Source organism: Panulirus ornatus, chromosome 73 (genome assembly GCF_036320965.1).
Source record: "Panulirus ornatus isolate Po-2019 chromosome 73, ASM3632096v1, whole genome shotgun sequence".
NCBI classification, from domain to species: Eukaryota; Metazoa; Arthropoda; class Malacostraca; order Decapoda; family Palinuridae; genus Panulirus; species Panulirus ornatus.
Genome location: NC_092296.1, coordinates 7,426,462 through 7,453,377, shown reverse-complemented (window position 1 = coordinate 7,453,377; position 26,916 = coordinate 7,426,462). Strand labels below are relative to the sequence as shown.

General features: G+C 42.1%; 1 protein-coding gene across 6 annotated transcripts in view; it reads right to left on the bottom strand.

Moving 5' to 3' along the window:
* Nucleotides 1-6,843: 6,843 nt before the first annotated feature.
* The window catches only part of LOC139748265 (serine protease inhibitor dipetalogastin-like), a 34,018-nt gene continuing 13,945 nt past the window's right edge, over nt 6,844-26,916 (bottom strand). For 2 of the 6 annotated variants that reach the window (XM_071661217.1, XM_071661216.1), the window contains exons 3-12: nt 21,362-21,418; nt 18,039-18,188; nt 15,780-15,965; nt 14,563-14,709; nt 13,812-14,012; nt 13,127-13,273; nt 11,846-12,064; nt 10,970-11,110; nt 8,992-9,144; nt 6,844-8,662 (exon numbers count right to left, since the gene is read on the bottom strand). In XM_071661217.1, the coding sequence (XP_071517318.1) occupies nt 8,649-8,662; nt 8,992-9,144; nt 10,970-11,110; nt 11,846-12,064; nt 13,127-13,273; nt 13,812-14,012; nt 14,563-14,709; nt 15,780-15,965; nt 18,039-18,188; nt 21,362-21,418 (1,415 nt within the window). In that variant the 3' untranslated portion in view covers nt 6,844-8,648. The remainder of the gene's footprint in view (nt 8,663-8,991; nt 9,145-10,969; nt 11,111-11,845; nt 12,065-13,126; nt 13,274-13,811; nt 14,013-14,562; nt 14,710-15,779; nt 15,966-18,038; nt 18,189-21,361; nt 21,419-26,916) is intronic. The other 4 variants (XM_071661219.1, XM_071661218.1, XM_071661220.1 and 1 more) reach the window with 4 other exon arrangements.

Genomic DNA, 26,916 nt, shown 5'->3' with positions numbered 1-26,916 from the left:
AGCGTATGGTTGGGTGTGGGTGGATGCGTATGGGTGGGTGGATGCATGTGGATAAGTCTAAGAATCACAGAAAGACAGTTGAACGTGTTTGAAAAAGGTGGATTGATAAATGCATGATGATTTTGAAAGACAAGGGGAAAATTGCTGTGAAATAGCGACTGATGGTGAAGATGAAACCAACGCTGAGATATGACGCAAGCTGATGACAAGCCGATGAAATGTGATTAGATCCTGGAAGATCATGAGTGACGTAGGATTAAAAAGTATGACACGTTGGAGGATGGTCGTAGACACAGAGTAATATACGACACCTGAAGATGAATCAATGTGGGAAGAAAAATACAAAATCAAGGATGATAAATGTTGAAGAAAGCTTGTGGGGGTAGTGGAAAAAAGAGGGACACTGAGAAAAGCTTAACACAAGGAGTAAATTAGCTGTCTTCCTTACAGTTTCCCTGAGCATTACATGTCCGCAGCCTCCAACACTGCCTCATCTCTCCCTCTACAGTTCCAACACCTCAGCTGGGGAATAACAGGATGTACGACGGTGTAACCAAAGGCCATCCAGCAAACCCGTGGCCTTCCATTACTGGCCCCTGTTGTCACCCAAGGCGAGGCTGTGGCACCGACAGAGACGAGGGTGGAGAATGTGTGCCTGCGTGTGGAAGGTGGGGAGAGTGGAGCAGGTGGACGTGCTTGGTGAAACGGACAAGGAATGTTAGAGAGGGAGAGGGAGAGAGAGAGGGAGAGGGAGAGAGAGAGAGAGAGAGAGAGAGAGAGAGAGAGAGAGAGAGGGAACAAATTACGTCAAGATGGAGCATCCTACAGGAAGGAAGAGAGTTAGTGGCTGGTCTATGGTTAGGGTGATGCCTCATTGCCGGCCTGAGTAAACGAGTCGTGGTAAGACTTGAAGGCAAGAAACATTAGTGGCCAGAGTTTTAACGAACCACGGTCGTACAAGCCAAACTAATTAACTGATCCATGTGGTCTCTTTGCCTTGAACAAAGAATCCCGAGCATGATAATTAATTACCTTCACACACACACACACACACACACACATATGGGTGTTGCTAGGCTCCGTATGGTTAAGGTTACAACTCGAGTAAAAAGTCACCTCTGGCAATGCTGTATCACTGGGAGTACAAACTCGTCAAATAACTTCTCACTCCAAAGGAGTCCACATTTCCCAGCAACTTGAAGTAGGCAGCCTTGACCTGCAGCTACCTCTACACTGAGGTACTGGGTAGAAACAGGAATATCTCAGGGAAAGAGGCCCCTAGATGACTATAAATGAATGATTTATGTGAATAGATGATAGATATACTAGTGAAATACCTCAACAAGACATTACTACTTTTCGTCCACTGATGCAATATAATCTCGCCAAAGATGGTACTATTATGTAATATAGGTGTGTGTGTGTGTGTGTGTGTGTGTGTGTGTGTGTGTGTGTGTGTGTGTTTACAGCACTGGTTTTATTTGTCACATATTCTCTCCATTCAATCACTTCTTGTTTCTCCCGCTGCCTTCTACCCTTAGATCCACAATGCCTTCTTTCTTCCTCACCTCACCTCACCCAGTCCTTCCTTGTCAAATGATTTAGTGAATCAATTTTCTTGATGTCTTCTAGTCTTTTTGAACTTGTTCTCTTTCACTATCGTGATAGAGGCAACTATTTCAAACTGTTACTATTTTCTTCATACATTTCTGGTCTTGATGGCTAAGAAGAGGTATATGAGGTATATGGCTAAGAAGAGGTATATGAGGTATATGAGGTATATGAGGTATATGATCGCCAAAAATGATATCCACACTAAATGTTATAAGTACAAAATGAGTCATGGGATCATCCACCACAATTTGATTAGTCATTTGAATCCATCGACCGCGTCTACAGTTCACGATTCTCTGATATCGAATATAAACTCACTCTTCAGATGGTCATCTGTTCGACCGTACCTTCACCAGGCGTCAATAACCTTGATAATAAGGTCGCGCTTCCGTCCCAGGTGTATTGAACATCTGAACGTTCACTCCACCTAAACCACCTTAACCACCTTAACCACCTATACCACCTATACCAACCATGACGGGAAGAAATGTGTGTACGACAGAGTTAAGTGGGTGCTTGCAATGTAACTGGGGTGGGAGAGGAGTGTACTTGACTTGATATGTATGAAAAGAGTAGCTGGAGTGGAACACGTACGAGTAAAACATCTGGAAGAAGTTAAAAGAGGAGGTTATAATGTTGAAGATGATGTTGCAGAGGGAAACTGGTCATGGGTGAAGGGAAACTGGTCGTGGGTGAAGGGAAAGCTGGTCGTGGGTGGATGGGTAGATGGTATCACTGTATGAGAGAATGTGACTACATTCCCTGTCTACTCTGGGTTGAAATGGTGACCCAGAAACATGCAACGGTGTGGTGGTATTAGAATGTATACAACAAATGAAGAGGTGAAGAACAGATTTTGTCCTACGACAGGCCTAGTGAGTGTTGTTAACTGTGGAGAGAGAGAGAGAGAGAGAGAGAGAGAGAGAGAGAGAGAGAGAGAGAGAGAGAGAGAGAGAGAGAGAGAGAACGTCGACATCATCCTAAAGTTTAACAAAGCTGTATCGTAAATTCAAGAGACGAAGCCCTACGAGTGGAAAACTCCATCCCCATAGTGTGTAAACAATGACTTATGATAATAATTACATACAGTATGTGCGTGTGTCCCACAAATGTATAATTCACTCCCCGTACAGTACAGATACGTTAATTTTAAACAGACATTTACAAACTTTTAATTTCAACTGCTCGAGCAAACACACTTCTTTTTTTTTTCGTTTTACAGATACGTTACAACGCTGCAACATGATGAACTAGATCATCTGGTCATACACCGAGGCTCGGGAGGACATTCACACCAAAACACAAGACAGAGTGAAACTGGAGCAAGACAGCTGCAGGGTACAGCAGAGCGGAGGTGGAGGAGTCTCTGCAGACTTTCATGTACGATACTCGGCCACAGTTTTGTGTGGGAGTTCACGGCTGCATTTCGAGTTCATGTGTGAGACACTTTCACATCTTCCACGTAAGCTCATCCTACTGCCGCTACAGGTCTTCCATGTTCCTATGTATAGATCATGAAACGCAAAGGTTCCCTCCCTTCACCATCACCTTCAAGAGCTACAAGGTTGTGCCTCTCCCTTTTCATCTATCCCCCTTCCTGTCACATCTTCCACGCAAGCTCATCCTACCTGCTGCTACAGGTCTTCCATGTTCCTACGTATAGATCATGAAACGCAAAGGTTCCCTCCCTTCACATCCCTTCAAGAGCTACAAGGTTGTGCCTCTCCCTTTTCATCTATCCCCCTTACGCCTAGCTTGGATGACGACCCACGAATCTTCAGTGCAAAGAAAAATATTCAAGATATTCAAAAATATTCAGAATTCAAGATAATAATTACGTACATGTATACATGGTTAGTAATGCATCGCATCAATAATGTATCCTTCTAAGTTTACGTTTGTGCTAAACACAATCATTTGTAACTGTTTCGAGACAGTTGTACCCAATACAACCTTTAGTTTTTGCTAGTTCACTCGTTAAAGCTTTGTGTGAACTTAAAACTAGGGCAGGTTTGGAACTGGTTTGTGGAGATTTTAGGTGAGAAGAAAAAAAAATTAATACCTTCGAGTTACATCATATGCTGCGGAACTTCCACCTTTCGAGTTACATCATATGTGGCGGAACTTCTACCTTCCATATTGTTATAGTGAAGAGGAAAACCACATTATATGAGCGAAGACACTGCGTAGACCCTCCCACATGCACCAGTCAACCAGCAAGACACAGTTACAGTGAAAGCAGAAGCATCAGGTCTGCAAGATGGTAGCTGAAGGTGAGTTATGTATAATGAGACATATTCGTACATAATGAAGACCGATATAATGTGACCCAAATATGAATAAATTAGAAATAATGAAAATTACTGGGAAATTATGGATTAATTTGCATCATTTTAGAAGTTAGATTACCGAAATCCTTCATCGAAGTGACCAATTATAAGAATCACACGGTACATGAAGATCAAGAAGCAAGTAAAACGACCCCCAAAACTAACAGCTCGTTACCCATAGTTAGAAACACAATACCATAGAAAAAAGAAACCTGACGTGCAATCTTTAACAAGCAATGTTTCCACTAGTTGAAGCAAAATAATGGGAGTAACACACACGAGGTCACGGGAGGTCACGGGAGGTCACGGAGGGCTCACGGAATTCTTGCAAAAGATGTTTCAACATTGGGTGATGATGATGACCTAGCGCAACCCATCTTATGGATGATCAGGTTACAAAATGTAATGTTTTTTCTCTGGAAGATGATGAGGCATATGTCACCAATTACCGAATAGGACAATGCAATAGTCGGTAAGTTTTCTTTTAAATGACACATACACACACACACATACCTGGTTTAGACTAGGGTGCGTGTGTTTGTGTGCGTACATACATACTAGTGAGCACAGACATGGTATATACGTACGAGGGCAACACGGATGTAAAACTCTCTCCCGGTAACAAACCGACGATTATCATACACACACCCAGCCTCCGTGGTGTGGTGGTTAGCATCACTGACCGCCCGTCAGAGCAAAGGCCTGCTCGTAATGGGGTGAGCAGGGGTTCGAAACTCGGGTGCGGTGTCGCATCCTTCCCTCTGGACTGGTCGATAAATGGGTACCTGGCTAAGCTGGTGTGTGTGTGTGTGTGTGTGTGTGTGTGTTTAGTGATACATTGTATTTGATATTGTCTGATGAATCGAGTGGGTCAAGGCTGATGATACCCACATTAATCTAATCCTGGATTAATGACGATCAATTTGTAGTTCGTCTTAATTGATGTCAATAAAACTAATCCAGTGTCTTTGATGATACTCGAACCCTGGCCATCTTAAAGATACATAAAAAATCATATAAATAGAGTATAATCTACAATGTTCTTAAACTATAATAATCGAGGGATCATTGAGAAATTCGATGCTTACTGGACTGGAAGGTGAGCAATACCATTGCCTACTGATCATATCTACTTCAGTTATGATTTGCTGTTAGACCAAGTGTGTGTGTGTCTGCCCCTCCCGCCTTAACACCGACGTGTTTACACCTCAGTATCTACACTACACACACACACACGTCCAACGCTGACGAACGTGAGTAAAATGGTTCATCCGGTCGATGATCAAGTTAGTGTTTACCAAAAAATCATTATCGAATTTTAGTCTTAACTAGCGAGTTGAATAAACCATTAATGTAGTCCTAAGACTATAAGCATATAGTCTTCTATATTGATTTCTTGCAAACACTAACTACAAATAACATTGAATATATATATATATATATATATATATATATATATATATATATATATATATATATATATATATATATATATTCCTATGAGTCCACGGGGAAAAAGAAACACGAAAAGCTCCCAAGTGCACTTTCGTGTAATAATCACATCATCAGGGGATATATATATATATATATATATATATATATATATATATATATATATATATATATTGTGTAGAAATTCTTACCCGTCAGGGAGGCCTATGCACAGTGATGTGGGTCGCCGATCATCTCTGCCTTGAAGCACAGCCACGTACATAGAGCAGACGAGGTTGTAGCTGTGGCTTTGCTCGACCTCCTGGCGCCTCTCTCTTCTTCTGACGTAGCGGGATCCAGCCAGGGCAGCCGACGAGACCCAGAAATGACAGCAGTCGTCTTGTTAACCACTTGGGTAGGCACTTAGATACTTCCCTCTCCAGCTTGTCATCTGATCTTGAGAAAGACTGGACACCTAAGGCTAAAATATAGCATTCTGCAGCGCGGATGACTGATGTAAGTTGGGGGCTGTTGTTGTGTGGTAGTCTGGAAATAGCGCCAAGGGTTGTTGCCTGGCAAGCTCACACACAACACGACCTTCCTCACGCTGTTCCCAGCGACCACTGTGGCTGCACTGCAGCGCTCCTGGTTCAGTGATCTCGAGTGAATGAACCACTGCTTCATTTAGCGTGTAGAGAACACAGAGAAATTTACGGTTATTGTGTTTTTGTTGTTGTTTACAAACATATGCTCATAGTTTTTACTTGAATAGATAAATACTCACGTACAACTGAAGATATAAATCCTAGTACACACAGGAATCTAAATTTTTTGGTACGCGCCTGGTCGAAGCTGTACCGACCCCTCCGTCTCTTGTCTATCGAGACAAAGTGTTCGGTACAGTTTCGATCAAGCGTGTTCAGGGCTTTGATCAACGGCTGCACATACAGTGATGACCGTCATTTCACTAAGACATAGTATCAATGCATTATGGGGTGATTGGCTAAGTGCCACCAGGTTAAAATTTGAAATCATATAAAAGATATGGCTTCATACCTTTAGGTTTTCTCATTAAGGTGGTTCATATAAGGGTTCATGTGCGCCGTTCAGTTTCTGTTTTCGTTGACACCGTCTCGTTCTTCGTATGGAAGTATGGGAGGCAGGGATGACTAGGGTATAATGTAGATTTTGTAAATGTTCACGAGTTCAGGCGCAAGGAATCAACATGTATGGAAACTACGAAGAATGTAGAGTAGATGGCAAGAGGAATAGTGTTGGTGTATGACCTCCAGCTGAGGTAATGTTATAAAAGACACAGAAAAGCATGGTAAACTGAACAATCTGGAGGGATTGGTGTCCAGGTGGTGGAAACGGGGTGGAGGTGAGGTTGGAAAGTGTGTGTGTGTGTGTGTGTATAACTAGATTTAACATATAAAATCATTTGGATGAAAAGAAAAAAAACACAACAAAAAGCTGTATTCAATTTAATGTTTCTTACATACATCAAAACAGCAGTGTGACCATTCATAATCATGCCACCCCCATTAGGATTTCAGTTCTTAAAGTCTAATCTTATTCCAACATATCTTACTTAACACTGAACAGACCTCTAGGCAAATGTCTTTGCTACAGATAATTCACACCAGAGCAAGAAATTCACAGGTTTACCTGGATTCACTTATCTTTATACAGAGAATAGAACGATAAAAAGGATGTGTAACGTAAATATATATATATATATATATATATATATATATATATATATATATATATATATATATATATATATATATATATGCATATATATATAAGTGAACTAACCTTCATGTAAGCACCAGCAGCCATCATTAATTTCTTGCTAAAGAAATTATAAAGGAAAAGACTTGTGCAGGTTATTAATGTTCAGAACGACGCTATGAGCTTCACTTGATACCCAGACTTATTCACTAAACATTTGTATATATATATATATATATATATATATATATATATATATATATATATATATATATATATATGCAAAACATGACCGAAAACCACATTACCACGAGTGGCATTGTAGCACTGACACAGGAGCGTTCACATCCGTGATAACATGAGAGACATCGACATAACACTGAGGGATCCTACAGGAAGACGTATGTGGACAGTAAGGCAGCAACACATGAACTCTCTCGTGTTTCAGACGTACCGAGGTCTACTCTCAGCCTCTCTGCCTCATTCATTTCCTCTTTTTGCCAAATAATACATCATCATCATCAACATCATCATCATCATCATCTCCCTACAGAGGGACCAGTTCCACTCTTCCATAGAGATGTGTAAGTATTGAAAAGGAAAAAAAAGGCTGCGGAAATTCTCTCTCTCTCTCTCTCTCTCTCTCTCTCTCTCTCTCTCTCTCTCTCTCTCTCTCTCTCTCTCTCTCTCTCAATTATACCCTTTTCTTTTCATTTTGAATCGCCAAATTCCATTACCTTTCGAGTTAAGAGCCTTACACACTCCTCCCATTGTGAAGAAACACACACACACACACACACACACACACACACACACACACACACACACTGCCAGCATCACCCTTATAGACAGGGTCCTTCTGATATCTTGCTGATGGACTTCCCTGAGATGCAGGCCTGGACGATGAGTTGACAGTGGTTGTGGTAGGTTACCCCATCGTCCCCACACACCAGTCGCCGCTCGTCGTCCTCACAGGTGATGTGGTCACACGTCGCAGTGTCTCCCTCTATATGGTCGCGATCCAGAGATGGTGGAGGAAAAGTAGACATTTTATGCCTCACTAGAGAGGGGCTGGGGTAGGAATAATGATGCTCGGAAAAAAGAGGGAGAGGGAGGAGAGTTCTATTCGGGAAAGGGAGATAAGGGGAGGAGAATCATACCAGGGAAAAGGAGGTTAGGGAAGAGGTATTATATTAAAGGGAAGGGTTGAAGGATGGAAGCGATATTTGAGATTGCAGAGGAGGAAAAGGAGGAGGAGGAGTACTAGTAGTGGCAGCAGGTAGCAAAGAAGGTGTTCGCAACAGGTGAAAGCAAAGGTTCGGTTCCCTCGTTCAAGGACAGCAGAGGCCACACGCGTCTGGTGGCTTCTAAGGAAGGATGGGAGATACATAAAAAGTCTGGGTTGTGCTTTGGTCAGGAGTAGAGTGCATTTTTTGAGGTCGAAGTGCCGTGCTGAGGTCGAGAGCCTTGCCGGGCTGTGCCGATGTCTGCAGTCGTGTTCAGAATGGTGCTCTGTGCTCTGAGGGTAGGTTGTGCTCACTGATGTTCAACTACGATGGAAAAAAAGAATTAAAAAGGAATGATTTCTTTCTGGCATTCGTGGAGAACTTTGATATGTTGATGTTAGCAATCAAAACTATAATGTTTTACAAGACTGGCAAATCTATTTCTACATAAAGCAAGAAATTTACTGTGAAGTTAATCCCGTCATAGCGTATTATGTTCTGATGATGGAGTGAACAAGAGATCATTTTGATTCAACTCAGGTACTATCTTAAAACTGTATGAAATATGGTAATGACTGTAAACACACGGTAAAATCTATACTGGGAGAGAGAGTGTCAGTGGTCCATGGTGGCACAATGACTGGGTTACGTACGGCAAGGTCCCTTATACAGCGAGAGGAGTCCCTTGTTATTACAGGCTGTCTTCTTCAGCTGACACAAACTGCTGTACGTCCTCCCGTCGCTGCCACAGACTGGGTCCCCATGTTTTGGACAAGCCTGGGTACACACTGGGTCCTCAGTCACCACTGGGAGAAAAAAGCTTTATCAATGTTTCTGATGTGCTAAAGTGGCCAATTACCGACAGAAATCTTCGTCGATGGTATGTCTTACTGTTGCATACACAAGAGACGAAAGGAAGATTTAAAGGGTAACTTAAGGATAAAAGAAAGAGGAGGTATATGTATAGTTTCATATTCTTTGATATAGACAGATAGAAACACTCATAAAGAAACAGATCTATGTACATATATAACCAAGACCATGAACTCACCTTCGGTGAAGCTGTGCTATCCTCAGTTGAGAGAAAAAGGCCTTTCAAGCTCCAGAGGTTCCAACTTACCCCTGTTGATGTATTCAGCTGAACCTTGATGGTCTAACTGCTACAAAAACTTTATTGTTATTAAACTCTCTCTCTCTCTTTATCTGTATCTATCTATACATCTATCTGTCTATCTATCTATCTATCTATATATATACACACAAACACACATATATATTGGAGAGGATCACAATTTTGCAATTTTGCGCGTGATCAAGATATTCCTATTAGTCCACGAGGAAAATGAAACACGGTAAGTTCCCAAGTGCACTTTCGTGTAATGATCACATCATCAGGGGAGACACAAGAGAGAAATATATCAACTGACTTATATTTCTCTCCTGTCTCCCCTGATGATGTGATTATTACACGAATGTGCACTTAGGAACTTATCCTGTTTCCACTTAGGAACTTATCCTGTTTCTACACAAAATAGCCTTGTTGTTGCTGACTTTAAGCCTCGCCATCTCCGTAAAATCGGAGCAACTCATCATCACTTTCAGATCTGAATTAGAAAACAGAATTGCATCGCCAGCAAGCAACATCAGGGGCCCACTTCCACTGTGCTTCACTATGGTTCTAGCTATACACGTCACTTCACCTCCCAGCAAGCAACATCAGGGGGCCCACTTCCACTGTCCTTCACCATGGTTCTAGCTGTACACGTCACTTCAACTCCCAGCAAGCAACATCAGGGGCCCACTTCCACTGTCCTTCACCATGGTTCCAGCTGTACACGTCACTTCACCTCCCTCATCTCCCATACAGAAAACATTGAACAATCTTCATGAGAATCGAAAGGCCATAATGTACAATACTCTCATTTAACATCACTCTCTTATACCCTATGTTCACCACAAGCAAGACTTCCATTCTAAAATCTGACAAGTTTCATCTAACCTTCATGTACACCAAAGATCCGTTGCCGAAGTTGGTGGCTCTTAAGGGAGAGAAATGTGTGCGTTTCAACTCTCTCTCTTCACTCAGGACGGTATCTTACATAATGACCAACAGAGAAAAGAAAAATTGACTGAAATCAAGAATAACGAAAATCTATCAAATTCTCTTAACAGACGATGAATAAAGAAACCTCATTTTGAAGCCTGATTAGACAGCGGTCTTCAATGACGAGACAGCTTATGAAAAATGCTCAGTTCTTCAGTGAACATCTGTAACATCGACAAAGAAGTTGACCCAAAACATTGCATAACATTTCTTTTTCAGGAGAATATACCAAATTTTACGTCGTCATCATGACTGCGCTTGACTGGTATGGTGCGTATAATGGCCAGTTGAAGGTTCAATATTAGCCAACAAACCCTAGCAATATACATGCATTTGTTTACAAGCTATGGAAACTGACCATAACATCTCTTTTTCAGGAGAATATACCAAATTTTACGTCGTCATCATGTTTTTATGTTCTTATTGTGCGCTTGACAGGTATGGTGCGTATAATGGCCAGTTGGAGGTTCAATATTAGCCAATAAGCCCTAGCAATATACATGCATTGACAAGCTATGGAAACTGACCACATTGGCCATAATAAAGCCTTCTGATGGTGCTATCCTTGCACCTCGCTGCCACCAGGAAACAGTCGTTCTCGTATGTGATGCCGTCGCTGCCACACACTGCCTCATCATCCCTGTAGCACTGGATGCTACAGTCCTTAGCTGCAGGGCGAGGAAAAGATGGAAGACGTCTTTAAACTTCAAAATGATAATTTTCTTTAGGACGTGTCTATGCTGCAATCACTGTGAGGAACGGAACCAAAAAAGATGTAAAATCTCTGATGTGTTATGTATGGCCGACTATAGAGAAAGGAAGAAGAATTTTGAAATTCTGACGGATTGCTTTTGGCCGATGTGTGAGAAGACAAAGACACTCTCCTCACCTATGTGTCAGGGACGTCGGAGGAAACATTCGTTCTGTACAGACAAGGAAAACCTTAACTTGGCTTTTCCTCAAAACACCCAGACCAGACTATTGTGCCTCTCAAAAGGAGGGCATCTGAAGTGCTCTTAACTCTCCATAGAACCTCGTCTCTCTCCCCACATCGGCTACCTTTTCACCTGTGATCACAGAGAGTGAACCTAACTACTCGTTAACTGGCAAATGCCATTTGACATCTCATCTTGAAGCAGTAACTCAATATCTAAGATGAGGATTGTCGTAAAAAACCAAAGTCTCGTTCCGGGCGCTGCTATCAGTGCATGAGAGTAATCTCCCAAAGGACGACATGGATCGACGGGTGTTTCAGAGTACAAATGTAATTCATGAATAGTGAAGGCAACGTCGAGCTCCCATGCACCTATAGCAGCTCACCTCTATCCTGTTAGATAATCATGAAAAAAATAACCTAAAACGTAGGAGCAGAGAACCGACCAGCATATGAAAGATTCACTTACAACAAACGCCGTCGTTTCTTTTGCTGAGGGCAAGGTTTCTGCACCGGGCCACGTTCAGCTTACACTCATTGCTGTATACCAGCCCGTCACTGCCACACACTGGCTGGAAGCCCAGGAAACATACATCGGGGCAGTAGGGACCACTGACAACGGCAGCCAATTTTCCTTGAGGATCGGAACGCTTTCCTTCACTTGTGATCGTACTCACAGCCACCTCAGCTGCGGGAAAGAAATATCTGTCGTTTTTTGTTTTTTCTTGTGTGAGGACGCCATGGATGGTGGACCATGACGTCTACAAATAAACATGCGAAAGGCAGGCAACATTTTTGCTCGTAGTCTACAACAGTGAAATGTGCGGTGTTGTGATTGCCGTCTGCCGAGGGACCTGATCATTCATAAAGATGTGTCACGATGGATCCCAAGGTTTTGTGCAGAAAAATTTTGCAAAAACTTCGTGCGGGTTACAGTGCTGTGAGGGAAAGCGTGTATATATACAGATCATCTTTGGCACACAAGCGTTTGGAAGAAGCAGACGACCAAATGACTTCATCTCCTTACTCACTTTAGTGACCTCTACCGCAGTGACCTCTACTGCAGTGACCTCTACCTCTAACTACAACGACTTGCTCTCCTGAGTCAATCAAGTGAACTGTGCTCCCTACAAACCAAAGTCGTGTGTTCTCCCTACTAGAATGAGTGACTCCCTCTTCATCGTAACCAGAGGGATCAACATTCCATTGTGACAAAAACTAACTATTTCTCTCTACGAACCAAAGCAGTATCTTCTTTCTATTTAGCCAAAGCGACTAGTTCGTTCTACTTACTAGAGACCTCCTTCTCAAGAAACCCCAAAGCAGTTCGATGTTTTCTACTTACCAAAGCGTTGCGTTCTCAAAGCACCACAGCAACCTAACCCCCTTCAGATGGTCGGTGACTTACTTTTCTTATGGTGGCGAGTGGGTAAATGGTCTCCACTTACGACAATGAACTCCTTGTCTTATAGTCTCGAGTGGTCAGTAGTATCCTACTTAACGGAGTGATTACCTGGTGTTTACAAGGTCAAGGGTTAATAGTCTCAACTCGATGCAGAAACCAATATCTTTTTCCAAGTCTTCGATGGTTCCTTGCTCATTACAGTGAACATGACTCTCGCGTTGCCTTTTTGGTCTTTCCTCACTGTAATGATTGTCTATCGTGTCTTGCTCGCAGTCAGTGGTCTATCCACAATGACCGCCTGGTCTTTGTTGAGACTTAAGTTGTAAAAGGGGGGTTTGTACTAACCACAGATACCCTCGTATTCTACAGTGATGCGATTGTTGAAGCATTTTGCGATATCGAACAAACATCTGTTGTCGTACGTGACCCCATCGCTGCCACACACTGGCTGGTACAAAATGTCGCAGTTTTTGTGGCACCCTTCATCTTCCTCTGGAAAAGATTATTTAGATTAGTTATCACAGATAATTAATAGGGTAAACCCCCAGGCTTTATCTAATAATTGACGGGATAAACCCCCAGGCTTTATCTAATGATTAAAGGGATAAACCCCCAGGCTTTATCTAATAATTAACGGGATAAACCACCATGCTTTATCTGATAATTTACGGGATAAACCCCCATGCTTTATCTAATAATTAACGGGATAAACCCCCAGGCTTTATCTAATAATTTACGGGATAAACCCCCAGGCTTTATCTAGTAATTTTCTCTGGGCGAGAAATTGTTAAGAAAGACGAACACACTTAGAGCCATTCTGCTGGATTATAGTTTCATCCCTAAAACTGCTTCAAGACTAATTTCTTTGCATCATGTACCACAAAGCAACTGGTAATGCAACACTCATAATGAGGCATTAAACAGTGTAGCTCTTCTCTCTCTCTCTCTCTCTCTCTCTCTCTCTCTCTCTCTCTCTCTCTCTCTCTCTCTCTCTCTCTCTCTCTCTCTCTCTCTCTCCCCCTGCACTCACCACAGACTCCGTCTTTGGCCACCCTGATGGACCCCTGGCCGTTTCTGGTACTACGACAGCTGGCAGCGTCCAGAATGCACTTGTTGTTGTACGTGCGACTGTTCGTACCACAAACTGGCTGGTAGATCTTGGTGCACCGCTCATCACAGCTGCTGCTGGAGGAGGAGGAGGGGGAGGCGGAAGGCTTCGACGTCTGCCGATCTGTGGAGTCGGTAAAAAGTGTGTGAATAGCGTGCAGGTTCAGGTGAAACACAGGGGAGGGATCGAGGGTAATTGAGAAACAGTTTTGATGGACAGGAGGCCACTGCTGGGTGTTTAATAATCTGCTCCAGATAATGAGGGAGGGTAGAGTGTAGTTAATTTTCATCATGTAGATTAGAAATATATGTAAAGTGGTTATTCATGCTAGGATACGAAGACAGCAACAGCTTATGGTGGGAGCGAACTCATGCCTAGGAGCTGTATGGATCTTGTCAGAATTATGGGAAAACTTAACGAACCATGAAAGCAAAAGTTCTACAGTGTAAACAAATTTTGGGCCAAGATGGCTTCAAAGTTAAGAGGGTCAACCTTCGACAAGGCTGGCGATGTGTTTATCGACTCTGTTCTCTGACCACAGTGACTTTCTGATTTATTTCAACTTACCACGGTGACAACCTCTCCTACATAGTGTTTATCTATCACTGGTCCTTCCTTCTTACTCCTCACAGTGACGAGTCTGTGTCTACAGTGTCTACAGGTGTGTACTTACTGCATATACCCGTTGACTTCTGCGTAATGTTGGGGTTGAGGCATCTAGCAAGACGTAGCCAACACTCGTTTCCATAAGTAACACCGTTGCTTCCACATACTGGACTGTATGTGGAGCTACAGTCCAGTCTGCATTCCTCCCGCGTTTCTGGGAAAAGGTACACATTCATTATCCACTTTCAGAAAATGAATAAGAAACTACATCATCATCTACATCTTCTTCTTTACCTGTTCTACAGACAAGAATCTACTTTCATTGTCATAAGGTGATGATGTTTTGGTTACAAAGACATGAACAACACTGATTTAGAATTTCTTGATATGGTATTGTTCCCTGGGATGTCTCAAGGGCTGAATATCCCATTGGCATGATCCTCTGAGAAGCAGCGGTGCTCAGAACTATCCTCCTTTGAATGGTCGTTAGCATTATCACTTCACACACACACACACACACACACACACACACACACACACACACACACACTTCTTATCTAATCTTATATAAGATTATCTAAAGTTAATCTTATATTCCAAGCCCTTGGCCATAGGCAAAGTCGCCCCCGTCCACAAGTCCAGTAAAGTCATTTCTACAAGTCTCTCGTCATCAACATTCTCTCTCTCTCTCTCTCTCTCTCTCTCTCTCTCTCTCTCTCTCTCTCTCTCTCTCTCTCTCTCTCTCTCTCTCTCTCTCTCTCTCCCTCTCTCTCTCACTGCCTGGGTACCAGCAGAACTAGTGACTGCGGTGCAGCGAGCCAGCACTTCAGTGGTTGTCAAGATCCCCTCCTTCTCATACATGTGAATCAGTATATATTAACTAATGATATTTAAACTAGTCAAACACTCTCAAATACATAACACTTCATGACACAAAACGCACACTCTGGCTTATTCTCAACTGTAAAGTTATTTTCCTGGCGTAAACGCTACCTGCTTTGCTCTACCTAATGCAAAAATTTCGTCATAGGTAGTGGAAGGTAGATAGGAAGGTACTCTACTTACCATACGTACCATTAGGCACTCTACTTACCACACGGACCATTAGGTACTCTACTTACCACACGGACCAGTAGGTATTCTACTTACCACACGGACCTGCAGGTACACTACTCGCCACACGGACCAATAGGTACTCTACTTACCACACGAACCAGTAGGCACTCTACATACCACACGGACCAGCAGGTACTCACCACACGGACCATTAGGTACTCTACTTACCACACGGACCCTCTTGGAAGACTGTAATGGCTGGCTTCCCTTCCTTCACGCTCCTACAACTTGCTGCATCAAGGATACACTTATTATTGTAGGTGTTGCCGTCCGAGCCACACAGTGGAGTGTAGATCTTCTGGCAATTCTCTGGGCAGCTGGAGGAGCTTCCTCTCCCTCCAGACTGGCCGCTGACTGTGGGGTTCATGGCATGTATTAGAATGGACGGTTCACCAATGGATTTGATTGTGCTAGTTTGACGTGGAAGTGTGTGTGTGTGTGTGTGTGTGTGTGTGTGTGTGTGTGTGTGTGTGTGTGTGTGTGTAGAACTGTAAGGCATAATCAAAACGAGGTGTTGGTGGTGGGTGAGAGCGCGTAGGATTGACAGAGATAAGTTGTGGCGGTGGGGGGTTGATAACGAATGTTAAAGTATGGAGTTGACAGGAAAAGTAAAATGTAGGATACACACAGAGTCGATTGTACTGTGCTTAAGAGAGGAGTGGATGAGCTTCGTTAACATATATAGTAAATCCAGCGTATCTGTATGAGGTGATAGCAGGAAATGTAATCATATGAGGTAAACAGAAGTGACAACAAGGTGGTGTGGTGGAGTAAGGCAAGAAATAGAAAATGGAAAGATTATTCTCAACAACCACAGACAGTAGGACTACCTCACCACACACCTAGAACATCTTTGTGCCAAGACTGGTCTTACTCACTGAGGAGGAAGTCTCAACATTCTCTTAAATGAAATTAGATTAGTGGCGGACATTGTAGCTTGACCTATGAGGGTAGCTTAACACTGGTCGAGAGAGGATACTAGACTAAGATGCAGGTCCACCTGGGTTCATGCCATATGTCTTCACTGGAGGGATACATGATGACCCACATGAGAAGTATTCTTCTCAACCCTGAGGAAAAGATTGTGATGTTCACAAGGACTGGTAATGTATCGAGGTCAAAAGTCTTTGTTACGTGACCTAAATTTAGCCCCTTAATACCCTCAAAAATACCCAAATAAAAAGAAAAACAAAATGAGTATAGGTGTGGTAAACCAAGGTATACACCCACCAAGATTCAAAGATGAGAAGAAGGTGATGAGGCCAAAGAAAAAGAAGAGAAAAGCAGGTAAATCACATGTTTATTCAAAACTAGAAAACTGCTCAAAAGCTCAGGCGAATTCTAACATAAAGCATGGAAGCTCAAAGAAGCAAACACCATAATAAAATGCGGAAATGTAACCCTAAGAACCTTAAACCCATCATATTGACTTACCCCCAAGTGGCATTTTGAATTTCTGTGGTAAACGAACTGAGAAATAAGCTGTCATCTTGAGGCTTGGAAAGAAATGGTGTTCGGTGTACCATTCTCCAATAAACAAGAGAATGACCAATCACTTCGTTATGAGAACGTCCCTAGAATATGTCACTTATTCCGAATACAGCAACGAATTACCGATCTATTGAACAAAAATTATATATACATACATATATACATACATATATACATACATGTTTACCAAATGGCGTCCTAGTTTCGTCTCTTCGATGTATATCAGCTGACTGTTATATTTCTCTCTTGTGTCTCCCCTGATGATGTGATTATTACACGAAAGTGCACTTGGGAACTTTTCGTGTTTCATTTTCCCCGTGGACTCATAGGAATATATATATATATATATATATATATATATATATATATATATATATATATATATATATATATATATATATATATATATATATACAGATAGATAAGTAGGCAGATAGAAAAATACTCAGAGAAATAAAGAGAAACAGATCCAAGACATGATGACAAAAACATCGACAGACAAGACCTAATCCTGGCTAACACCTGGATGCACACGGTGAATAATACTGACAATAACAGGATATATGTCGTCATCATGGGAAAAACAAAAATAGCATCTCATTCGACGTGTGTGAGGATGGCCATGAAACTTACATGTGTAAATATTTGTTAAGTTGTAAGATGCAAGAAAATGCTAATTATATTAACATGCAACTCTAACCCCACTTCATGATGCTTATTACTATCACAAGACATGAGAATAAATCACCATTTAAAACATCAGTCACCCACTACAAGCCCGCCTATGATCAACCCACCAGACTGACTATGGAACACTTACTGTCACTACATTACCTAACCACTTCTGTCAACCCACTTCTATCTTATCCTAACTACTTCCTTCAACAACCTCGTTTGAGGCACTACTACCAAGGACCCATCCCCACAAGGACTAACCACAGGGGCCATCGTGGAGCTTCGCAATGGAGGCGTTCCTGCAAGAAGCCTGACTCAGAGAACATTCGTTGAGGTAAACCACGTTGTTGTTGCCACACACTGGCCTCAGACCCACGTCACACTCCTCTGGACAGTCGACAGCTTCTGCACCTTCGGTTGAAATGGACCTTCGTCAGTAGTGGTAGTGCTGCTAGGTACTCTGTGGCTGAAGATCTCTCTGTGTCATTTTCACTTTGGTGTTTCATTTTTACATGGTTTTGCTCTGAGTAAGGGAGGGAACAGATGTTGCTACCCTTATCATGTCTGAGAGTTGTTTAACTCTAAAGTTTAATCCTAATTCCCAAGGTGTTTAGATTAATAGCAATGCTATTCCTAACCCATTTGAGTTTAGATACATTTCTCTTACGACTGTCATAAAGGTGATAGGTTATATATTCATTGGATTCTTTATAAAGTTTTGGAAAGCATATTGCCGGAGCCATCTCTAAGCTGGTAAATTGGACGAGTCAAAAGGCCTGTCTCTCTCTCTCTCTCTGAGGTCCAGGCGATGCGTGAACATGGTCGGCGCTTGAGTAAGTGGGTTAAAAATCATCCTTAAGAACAGAACAGTAAGGCTCATGCTGCTGTTTTACGTGCTTCTTGTCTATAACCCCCACTCTCAACAAGTCGAACGGGACAGGGGCGTTTGCCGACTTTTACAGGTGTATCCCCTAAATAATCAATTTTCTTTGATATCTGTGATAGAAAACGTATTCTGTACAATGATTAACTATTGTAAATAGAAAATTATTTTTCGCCCTTCAAATCGAAATTTTAGGACTGTCTGAATACTGCATACAGAGGTTGCGAGGTCCAAGTAGACTGTTGATATTTCTTACGCTGTTTCTTATCAACTTTACTGTTACCGTAAAACACAATACTAAGCAGTTAAGGGCAGAGATGTAGGCCAAAACTTTAGACGACATTTTCTCGAAATTTTGATTTTAGAAATTCCAAAAATAATAACTTGGAATGGTACGAACAGAATTTCATTCACATGTCAATAGATCAAGAGTAAGATTATCAATTGTCGTATGTTCTCTTTTTATGTGGCCTGCGTTGATGACGATGAGGGAAGATGTGGAAAGTCTTAGGTCATGAAAATGTTTCAAAAAAAATTCTCAAAAATATCTAGCATGCAGTATGGTAATTTCCACGGACATGAGAGTTTAGAAGGTGTTTATTTACAAGGCCTATAAACTGCTAATTAACATACGATCTATATTACGATAGAAATTACCGCCAAAAGTTGGGTCACATTATGGAAAAATTTCTGGGGTTTTTATTTTCTTTCACAAAAACTATTCATGGTATGTTTATGAAATATACGAAAGAATTTCATAACATTATAACTTCATACTATAGAAAAATTCAGTTTCATCCTTTAATAGTTTGAAATTGGTGGAAACGGGGATCTAGATATCAACTTTGTGTATGACCCCAAGTTTGTCTGTCAACATTTTACTAATTTCACACACAAGTAAGACCTGCCTGCTGGCGTTGTAGCTGCACTGGTTCTCTACGTTATCTGTACACACTACGGAATAACGAACCTCGCATCATCCCTACGTTATCTGCACACACTACGAAATAACGGGCCTCGCATCATCGACCAGAAAGAAACATATTGCAGAATCGAGCAGAATTTCGTCCTGATAATTTCTCCCTTTGAGCTTCTACCCCCGTCTTGAATACACATCATTCCCCTTACAGTAGTTCTCATCCTTTGCTGCTATCAAGGTAGATAAGCTTTTCAAGTCTCTTACACACCGTCAGTCTCCAGTTACCCATACCAGCAGAGTGGACGAGGGGTAAGTATACAGCGGATTGAAGCAGGATGGCCAAGGCCAGATGGTGGAAAGCGTCGACCGGATATGTGCCCAGGGGAAACCCACATATGTTACTGGCGGTCCAACACTGCGAGCAATTGCGTTATGTTATTATTGATGAACGTGAAGGTTAAAGTCAACAGGTAACAGCAAGTGGTCATAGTCTTGCTGGTTAATACGTCCACATTTTCACGAAAGAATGGATAATTTTTGGTGATCTTTACTGGCGGGAGAAATATATATATATACATATATATATATATATATATATATATATATATATATATATATATATATATATATATATATATAAGATGTGGAGTGACTTGCAGTATGGCACAGTCGACAGAAAAAATGTTATTCGTTTTTATCTTTTCTTCGTTTTTCTCTTCACGAACCACAACTCACTTCTACAGGATGTAGACATGATAAGAGGATTATCTCGTAGTGTTTGTGGTTCAGTACTTGTTATAACACATCAAAGATTATTCACAGCATAACACACAAGGTTGTGGCGTATCTATTGGTTTGTTTACTACGTTATTGGAATGGAATTTCTACCGTTACGTACTTCTAAATCTGATCCTTGAAGATGTTTGTATGTATAAAGCAGTTTTCTTATCCAAACCCTTCACTCACTCATGCAACCTTCAACCAAACTCAATCCCCATTCCTCATATAATAACCTTCTTCCCTCTCTCTCTCTCTCTCTCTCTCTCTCTCTCTCTCTCTCTCTCTCTCTCTCTCTCTCTCTCTCTCCTCTCTCTCTCTCTCTCCTCAGCACTTCTAATACCCGTAATGTTTAGGGTAACCAAGTGCAAAAATACATTTGAAAATTCTCTTCCAGAGTTTTTCTAATTGGCATTAAGCAAACATGAACTATAGATACATATGTGACGTAGGTGGTTCCTGTATGATGCATATTAAGACGGATGCTTTCATACACCTTTTGTTAATAAATAATAGATAATAAGAGATGGTCTATTTGTGATATCGTCTAATAACTGAATGATTCATGATCTATTAGATAGATCAATATGACTTGGTATTTACTTTCTGATCCCAGCCACAGTTCGTGTCGACCATTTAGTATAATGTACCAAGGTATTTCTTTAATCCTTAGGTCTTCAAGCATTAACACCACAAAAAATAGGCTCCAGCTCTGTATAGATAGCATTATGACTTAGAGCAAGAAGGGCTAAAGCTTAATTTACAGTGCAATGATTCTGTGTAAGCTCTTTTAAGATATCATCAACTATAAGCACCTCTGAAAAAGAAACTGGATGATTGCAAAGCATTAAGCATACACACCAGAATATATCTTGTTTATATGACATCACATATAAGCATAATCAACACACATATTGTACATAACCTTAATCATAGTGTTACTGGATGGAAGTATATCATCAAAGCAGCATATACCATGTATTCTACTAAAGTGAAGTACCCTACCTACATTCCTCAACTCCTGGATAATCTTTCTAAGTGTCTGCCGTCTTTCTTGGGGACCTGGGAAGGAAGAAAAGTTTCAGAATGGTATAAGCAATGGCTAAAAGACAGGCTGGCTTGGCCTGGAGATAGCAGTACTTGTTATTCAAGCAATACTGAAGCACTAGGGTTAAGGAAGCATGATGCATTTGACAACTCAAGAGATAATGAAGTACTCACCAGAGATGGAAGCACTTGTTCGTCAAGGTAAACTAAAATTCTATTGGTTAGTTTGTTAATGGAAGCATTAGTCCATAAGCGGTTAATATTCATGCCTGTTTATAAAAAAAAAACATCACCACAGCATTTGCTATTTACTTAAACCAACTAAGACTAGATCAAGCATAACCTCTTGCTGGCAGTTGATACAAATATACTTGAAGTAAGGATACTGGGTCACCATGAGTGGCGCTCATGCTAACGAAGGATTCTGCTAACGATGGGGCTCAAACCAATGACCTATGGAGGCGAGAGTTGCTTAAACACTAGTGTAAACATGGTTTCGTTGGTGTGTTACTGAATCGCGTATACAAAAAAAAAAATCACGCTTTTGGAAAGTACCTTTTTTTTACCCCGAGTCAATTTTATGATACAAGACTTAATTCTTGAGAATGTAATTCGTTCACTACTTGAAATTAAGCACCTGTTTCTAGCCCATGAACGTGTAGTATTGTAATCAAACTCAAGAGACAAAACATGAGTATTGCATCACATTAATTAGTGACGCTGGAATGGCTGGCTACAGTGAGATACAGAGAATGAGACGTTGTATATTGAATTATGAGTTTACTAGATTCATCATGAGTGGGAAATACTCATCAATATATACATAAACATCCTCTCAAAACAATATATTAATTGCTCGTTGATTCGTTTGAACATTTGACTTTTCCTTTTTTTTCTTTTATGATCATCTGTTGTCAGAAAGTCTCATTTAAAACATAAGTTTTCAGTTCAAGGATTCTGACTTGGCATATACCAGTGTGTGGCTCACACTCCCTGTCTGTGGGAAGGTGACAGGTGCTGGTAATGAGAACTGTCATGTCAAGGGCTTGTAGTGTCATGGTACCGGTCGAGATGTACGTAGGGTCTACCACTGTCATGTCAAGAACCTATACAGCATCACGTCAGTGGCTGAGGTGCATCCATTCCTAAAGGAGACATGTCGAGGGCATGTATGATCAGGGTCAACTGCTAGTCGCGTCTGGGGAAGAACTTTCACCTCCACCTCGCCAAGAAAGATTCCAACCCACTCAAAGATTAGCCAAAGAGTTTGGATAGCAGAAGAGACTTGATAAAACCACTTCAGTGTTGACGAATCTTTATCTTTTGCCTTTGGATGGATGTAAGTGTGATTGCTGTTACTGATTATCATGTATACAACAGAGAGAGAGTCTTGGACCCGCGTTGCCCCGCCTCTTAAACTTGTATAAGTAATACACACACACACACACACACACACACACACACACACACACACACACACACACATACACACCACGCTGACACCTTGGTAATTTAGCCACACTGGCGTGCGAGCCACACACACACACCTCACTCCGCTTGTCGTTAACACAACTGTATCACATCACTTCAGCGTTTGATGATTCACTCTGAGCAGTGGGCTCTAGATGCTGGTGTTGGTGCTGGTGGTGTTGGAGATGTCAGTGGTGGTGATGTTGGAGATGTCAGTGGTGGTGGTGTTGGAGATGTCAGTGGTGGTGATGTTGGAGATGTCAGTGGTGGTGGTGTTGGAGATGTCAGTGGTGGTGATGTTGGAGATGTCAGTGGTGGTGGTGTTGGAGATGTCAGTGGTGGTGATGTTGGAGATGTCAGTGGCGGTGATGGCGATCCACGCTCCCATGATACCAACTGATGGTATGATCCAGTGTTGAGAGAGTGAAGATGATGGCGATGTTTGGCAGGCATGTCAGTGTGGTTGTGACACAGTGGGGAAGGCCAGGCCATGTCTGACAGGATACGAGGCAGGGAGGGACACACACACAACCAGAGGAAGCTCTCGCCACGACCTTGCACACCCGTCGCACACCTGCTCCTCCCTCCTGGCCTTACCACGCTCTCTCTCTCTCTCTCTCTCTCTCTCTCTCTCTCTCTCTCTCTCTCTCTCTCTCTCTCTCTCTCTCACACACACACACACACACACACACACATATATATACACAGCCCCCTTACCCCTAGCTCCCGAAACACACACATACACAGCCACACACCTGTCTGTTTTGCCTCTCCCCAGCCACACACACACACACACACACACACACACACACACACACACACACACACACACACACATGCCTTTGATATTACTCCCTTGACTCAGAGCTGCGACATTTCTCTACAAGACACATACCTATGATGTTACTCCCTAAATACACACACATACACACACATGCCTGTGATGCCTCTCCCTAGATATACACCTGACTGTCAAGTCACTCCCCGACACTCACCTGACTGTCAAGTCACTCCCCGACACTCACCTGACTGTCAAGTCACTCCCCGACACACACCTGCCTAGTGTATATAGCTGGCAGAATCTGGGGGAAAATTATCATACGGATTGAAAGCCGTAACCAGTTAGACGTCTGCTGGGGGTCATGTGGTGGTAGATCCAGTGGGGACTTTGGGAGACACTTGCCATGGGAAATAGAGACAGATACAGAGAGAGAGAGAGAGAGATGCTTGTCTTGGGGAAAAAGAGAGAGACACTTGCCATGGGGATCAGAAAGGGAATCATGACTTGAGAAGCAGAGAAAGATACTTTCCACTGGGAAACACTGACTTGAGAAATAGGTAGAAATATCTCCCTTAACGTAAGTTATACCATGTATCTGTTACTTGGCTTCTCACTGCTGCAGTCCAGAACGTATCTCGTGTTATCAAAATATTCAAGTTTATATTAAACTAAATTGAGATGAATTTATTCAAGCACTTTACTCTGTTTCCTTAAAACCCCATTTTTGCATGCATCATCCATCCAAATAAAACTAACTCAATCACACTAGATTTAACATGAGCAGGTGTAGACTGGGTTGCAACTTTGATTGAGTAAAGCCACATTGAAAGTTTATCTCGATACGTTTTGGTTAAGCTACACTTCAGTCGTACTGAACATGCATGGGTGCGTCTATGTTACCCTCCACTGGACAATCTTCCAACCTGGAACGATTCTTCCAGTATATTCTCGAAGGAAGTCTTCGCTTCACTTACAACCGAATAAGACGTACTTCGCAAGGAACAGATCCTCTCTGTCTGTTCTTACATTCGTCCCAGCCAAGGGTAGTGTGTCTTATTTGCTTCCGCGGAACTCATAGCATTTCTTTCTTTTTCAAAGCTGTTTTGAAGTCCATAAAAGCCAATTCCATCGCCTTGAGCACTGGCATATCTATGTGTTAGGCGTAAGGGGCAAATAGTATCACTGTTGCTGGCGTACTTGCGTAAAGATGGAACCCCGTTGCTACTGCTCGTATCACTGTTCCTTTAGATAAACAGTGGAATAAGAATTTCTGTCACGGTACAAGGAATGAGAGTCACTTCTTAAACACAATTAATATCTTTAAGCATCATGATGAATCTATTCTTTTAACTCATCGTTTGAGATGTGCTAGTGGATATTTCTAAGGACTTTGATTAGATACCTTATAGAATCTTGCAAAGCACAAACACAGGTGAATTCTTTTACATATACACGTATGAACACATACACATATGCACAAACATCCAGATTTTTGGATCGGGATCGTAGAACACACTTGGCTGAAGCCAAGGAAGTCATCTGTCTCCACAAACGGACACAAGAGGGGGTCTGGTGACGGAAGCTTCGACCAGACGCGAACCATGAATGCAGACCTACTCACTGACTTGCGTTCGTGTCTTCCTCCGTATATGTTTGCGTGAAGATGTGCTTACACTCATACCAAAAACACTTCCCACACACATTACTAAGTACTATCACTATCACCTTTGATGACCGTATCACGCGTCAGCAAGGTACGAAGTACTATTATCATTATGACATGTATTATTTTTCTACTACGACGCTCACACGTCTTGAACGACTCGTCGAAGCAGCGAAACAAGAATATGACGCAAGTTTCGGGGTTCATATATACGAGTCATGCCGGAGGACAATTACTGTACGTGATGATAAGATGAAGAAACCAAGTTCAGACCGTACCATCATCGCCAGGAGTCGATGATGACACAGTCGTGCTACTGGTATCACTTGGGGAGGCGGGATGTATGTGTGTGTGTGTGTGTGTGTGTGTGTGTGTGTGTGTGTGTGTGTGTGTGTGTAATGACGGAATGGGGTGGAAGGGAGGTTTCAATAGCGTCAGGGGGATATGGTGGTTTTTAATGGCAGTAGCAGCGAAGGTCTTAATGTTCGTGATGGTAGATGTGGTGGCAATGATGGTAGATGTGGTGGTAATGATGGTGGATGTGGTGGTAATGATAGTAGACGTGGTGGTAATGATAGTAGACGTGGTGGTAATGATGGTGGATGTGGTGGTAATGGGTAATGGTGTGGGGGTTACTGGTTACTGTGATGTTGGTAACTGGTGAGATTGTCATGGTGATGGCAGCAGCGGTAGAGTCAATTGTATTAGTTAATTGGTAACATGTTAACCATACCTCTCTCTCTCTCTCTCTCTCTCTCTCTCTCTCTCTCTCTCTCTCTCTCTCTCTCTCTCTCTCTCTCTATCTATCTATCTATCTATCTATATATGTATATATATATATGTATATATATATATATATTTTTTTTTTTTTTTTTTTTTATACTTTGTCGCTGTCTCCCGCGTTTGCGAGGTAGCGCAAGGAAACAGACGAAAGAAATGGCCCAACCCCCCCCCCCCCATACACATGTACATACACACGTCCACACACGCAAATATACATACCTACACAGCTTTCCATGGTTTACCCCAGACGCTTCACATGCCTTGATTCAATCCACTGACAGCACGTCAACCCCTGTATACCACACCGCTCCAATTCACTCTATTCCTTGCCCTCCTTTCACCCTCCTGCATGTTCAGGCCCCGATCACACAAAATCTTTTTCACTCCATCTTTCCACCTCCAATTTGGTCTCCCTCTTCTCCTCGTTCCCTCCACCTCCGACACATATATCCTCTTGGTCAATCTTTCCTCACTCATTCTCTCCATGTGCCCAAACCATTTCAAAACACCCTCTTCTGCTCTCTCAACCACGCTCTTTTTATTTCCACACATCTCTCTTACCCTTACGTTACTTACTCGATCAAACCACCTCACACCACACATTTTCCTCAAACATCTCATTTCCAGCACATCCATCCTCCTGCGCACATCTCTATCCATAGCCCACGCCTCGCAACCATACAACATTGTTGGTACCACTATTCCTTCAAACATACCCATTTTTGCTTTCCGAGATAATGTTCTCGACTTCCACACATTTTTCAAGGCTCCCAAAATTTTCGCCCCCTCCCCCACCCTATGATCCACTTCCGCTTC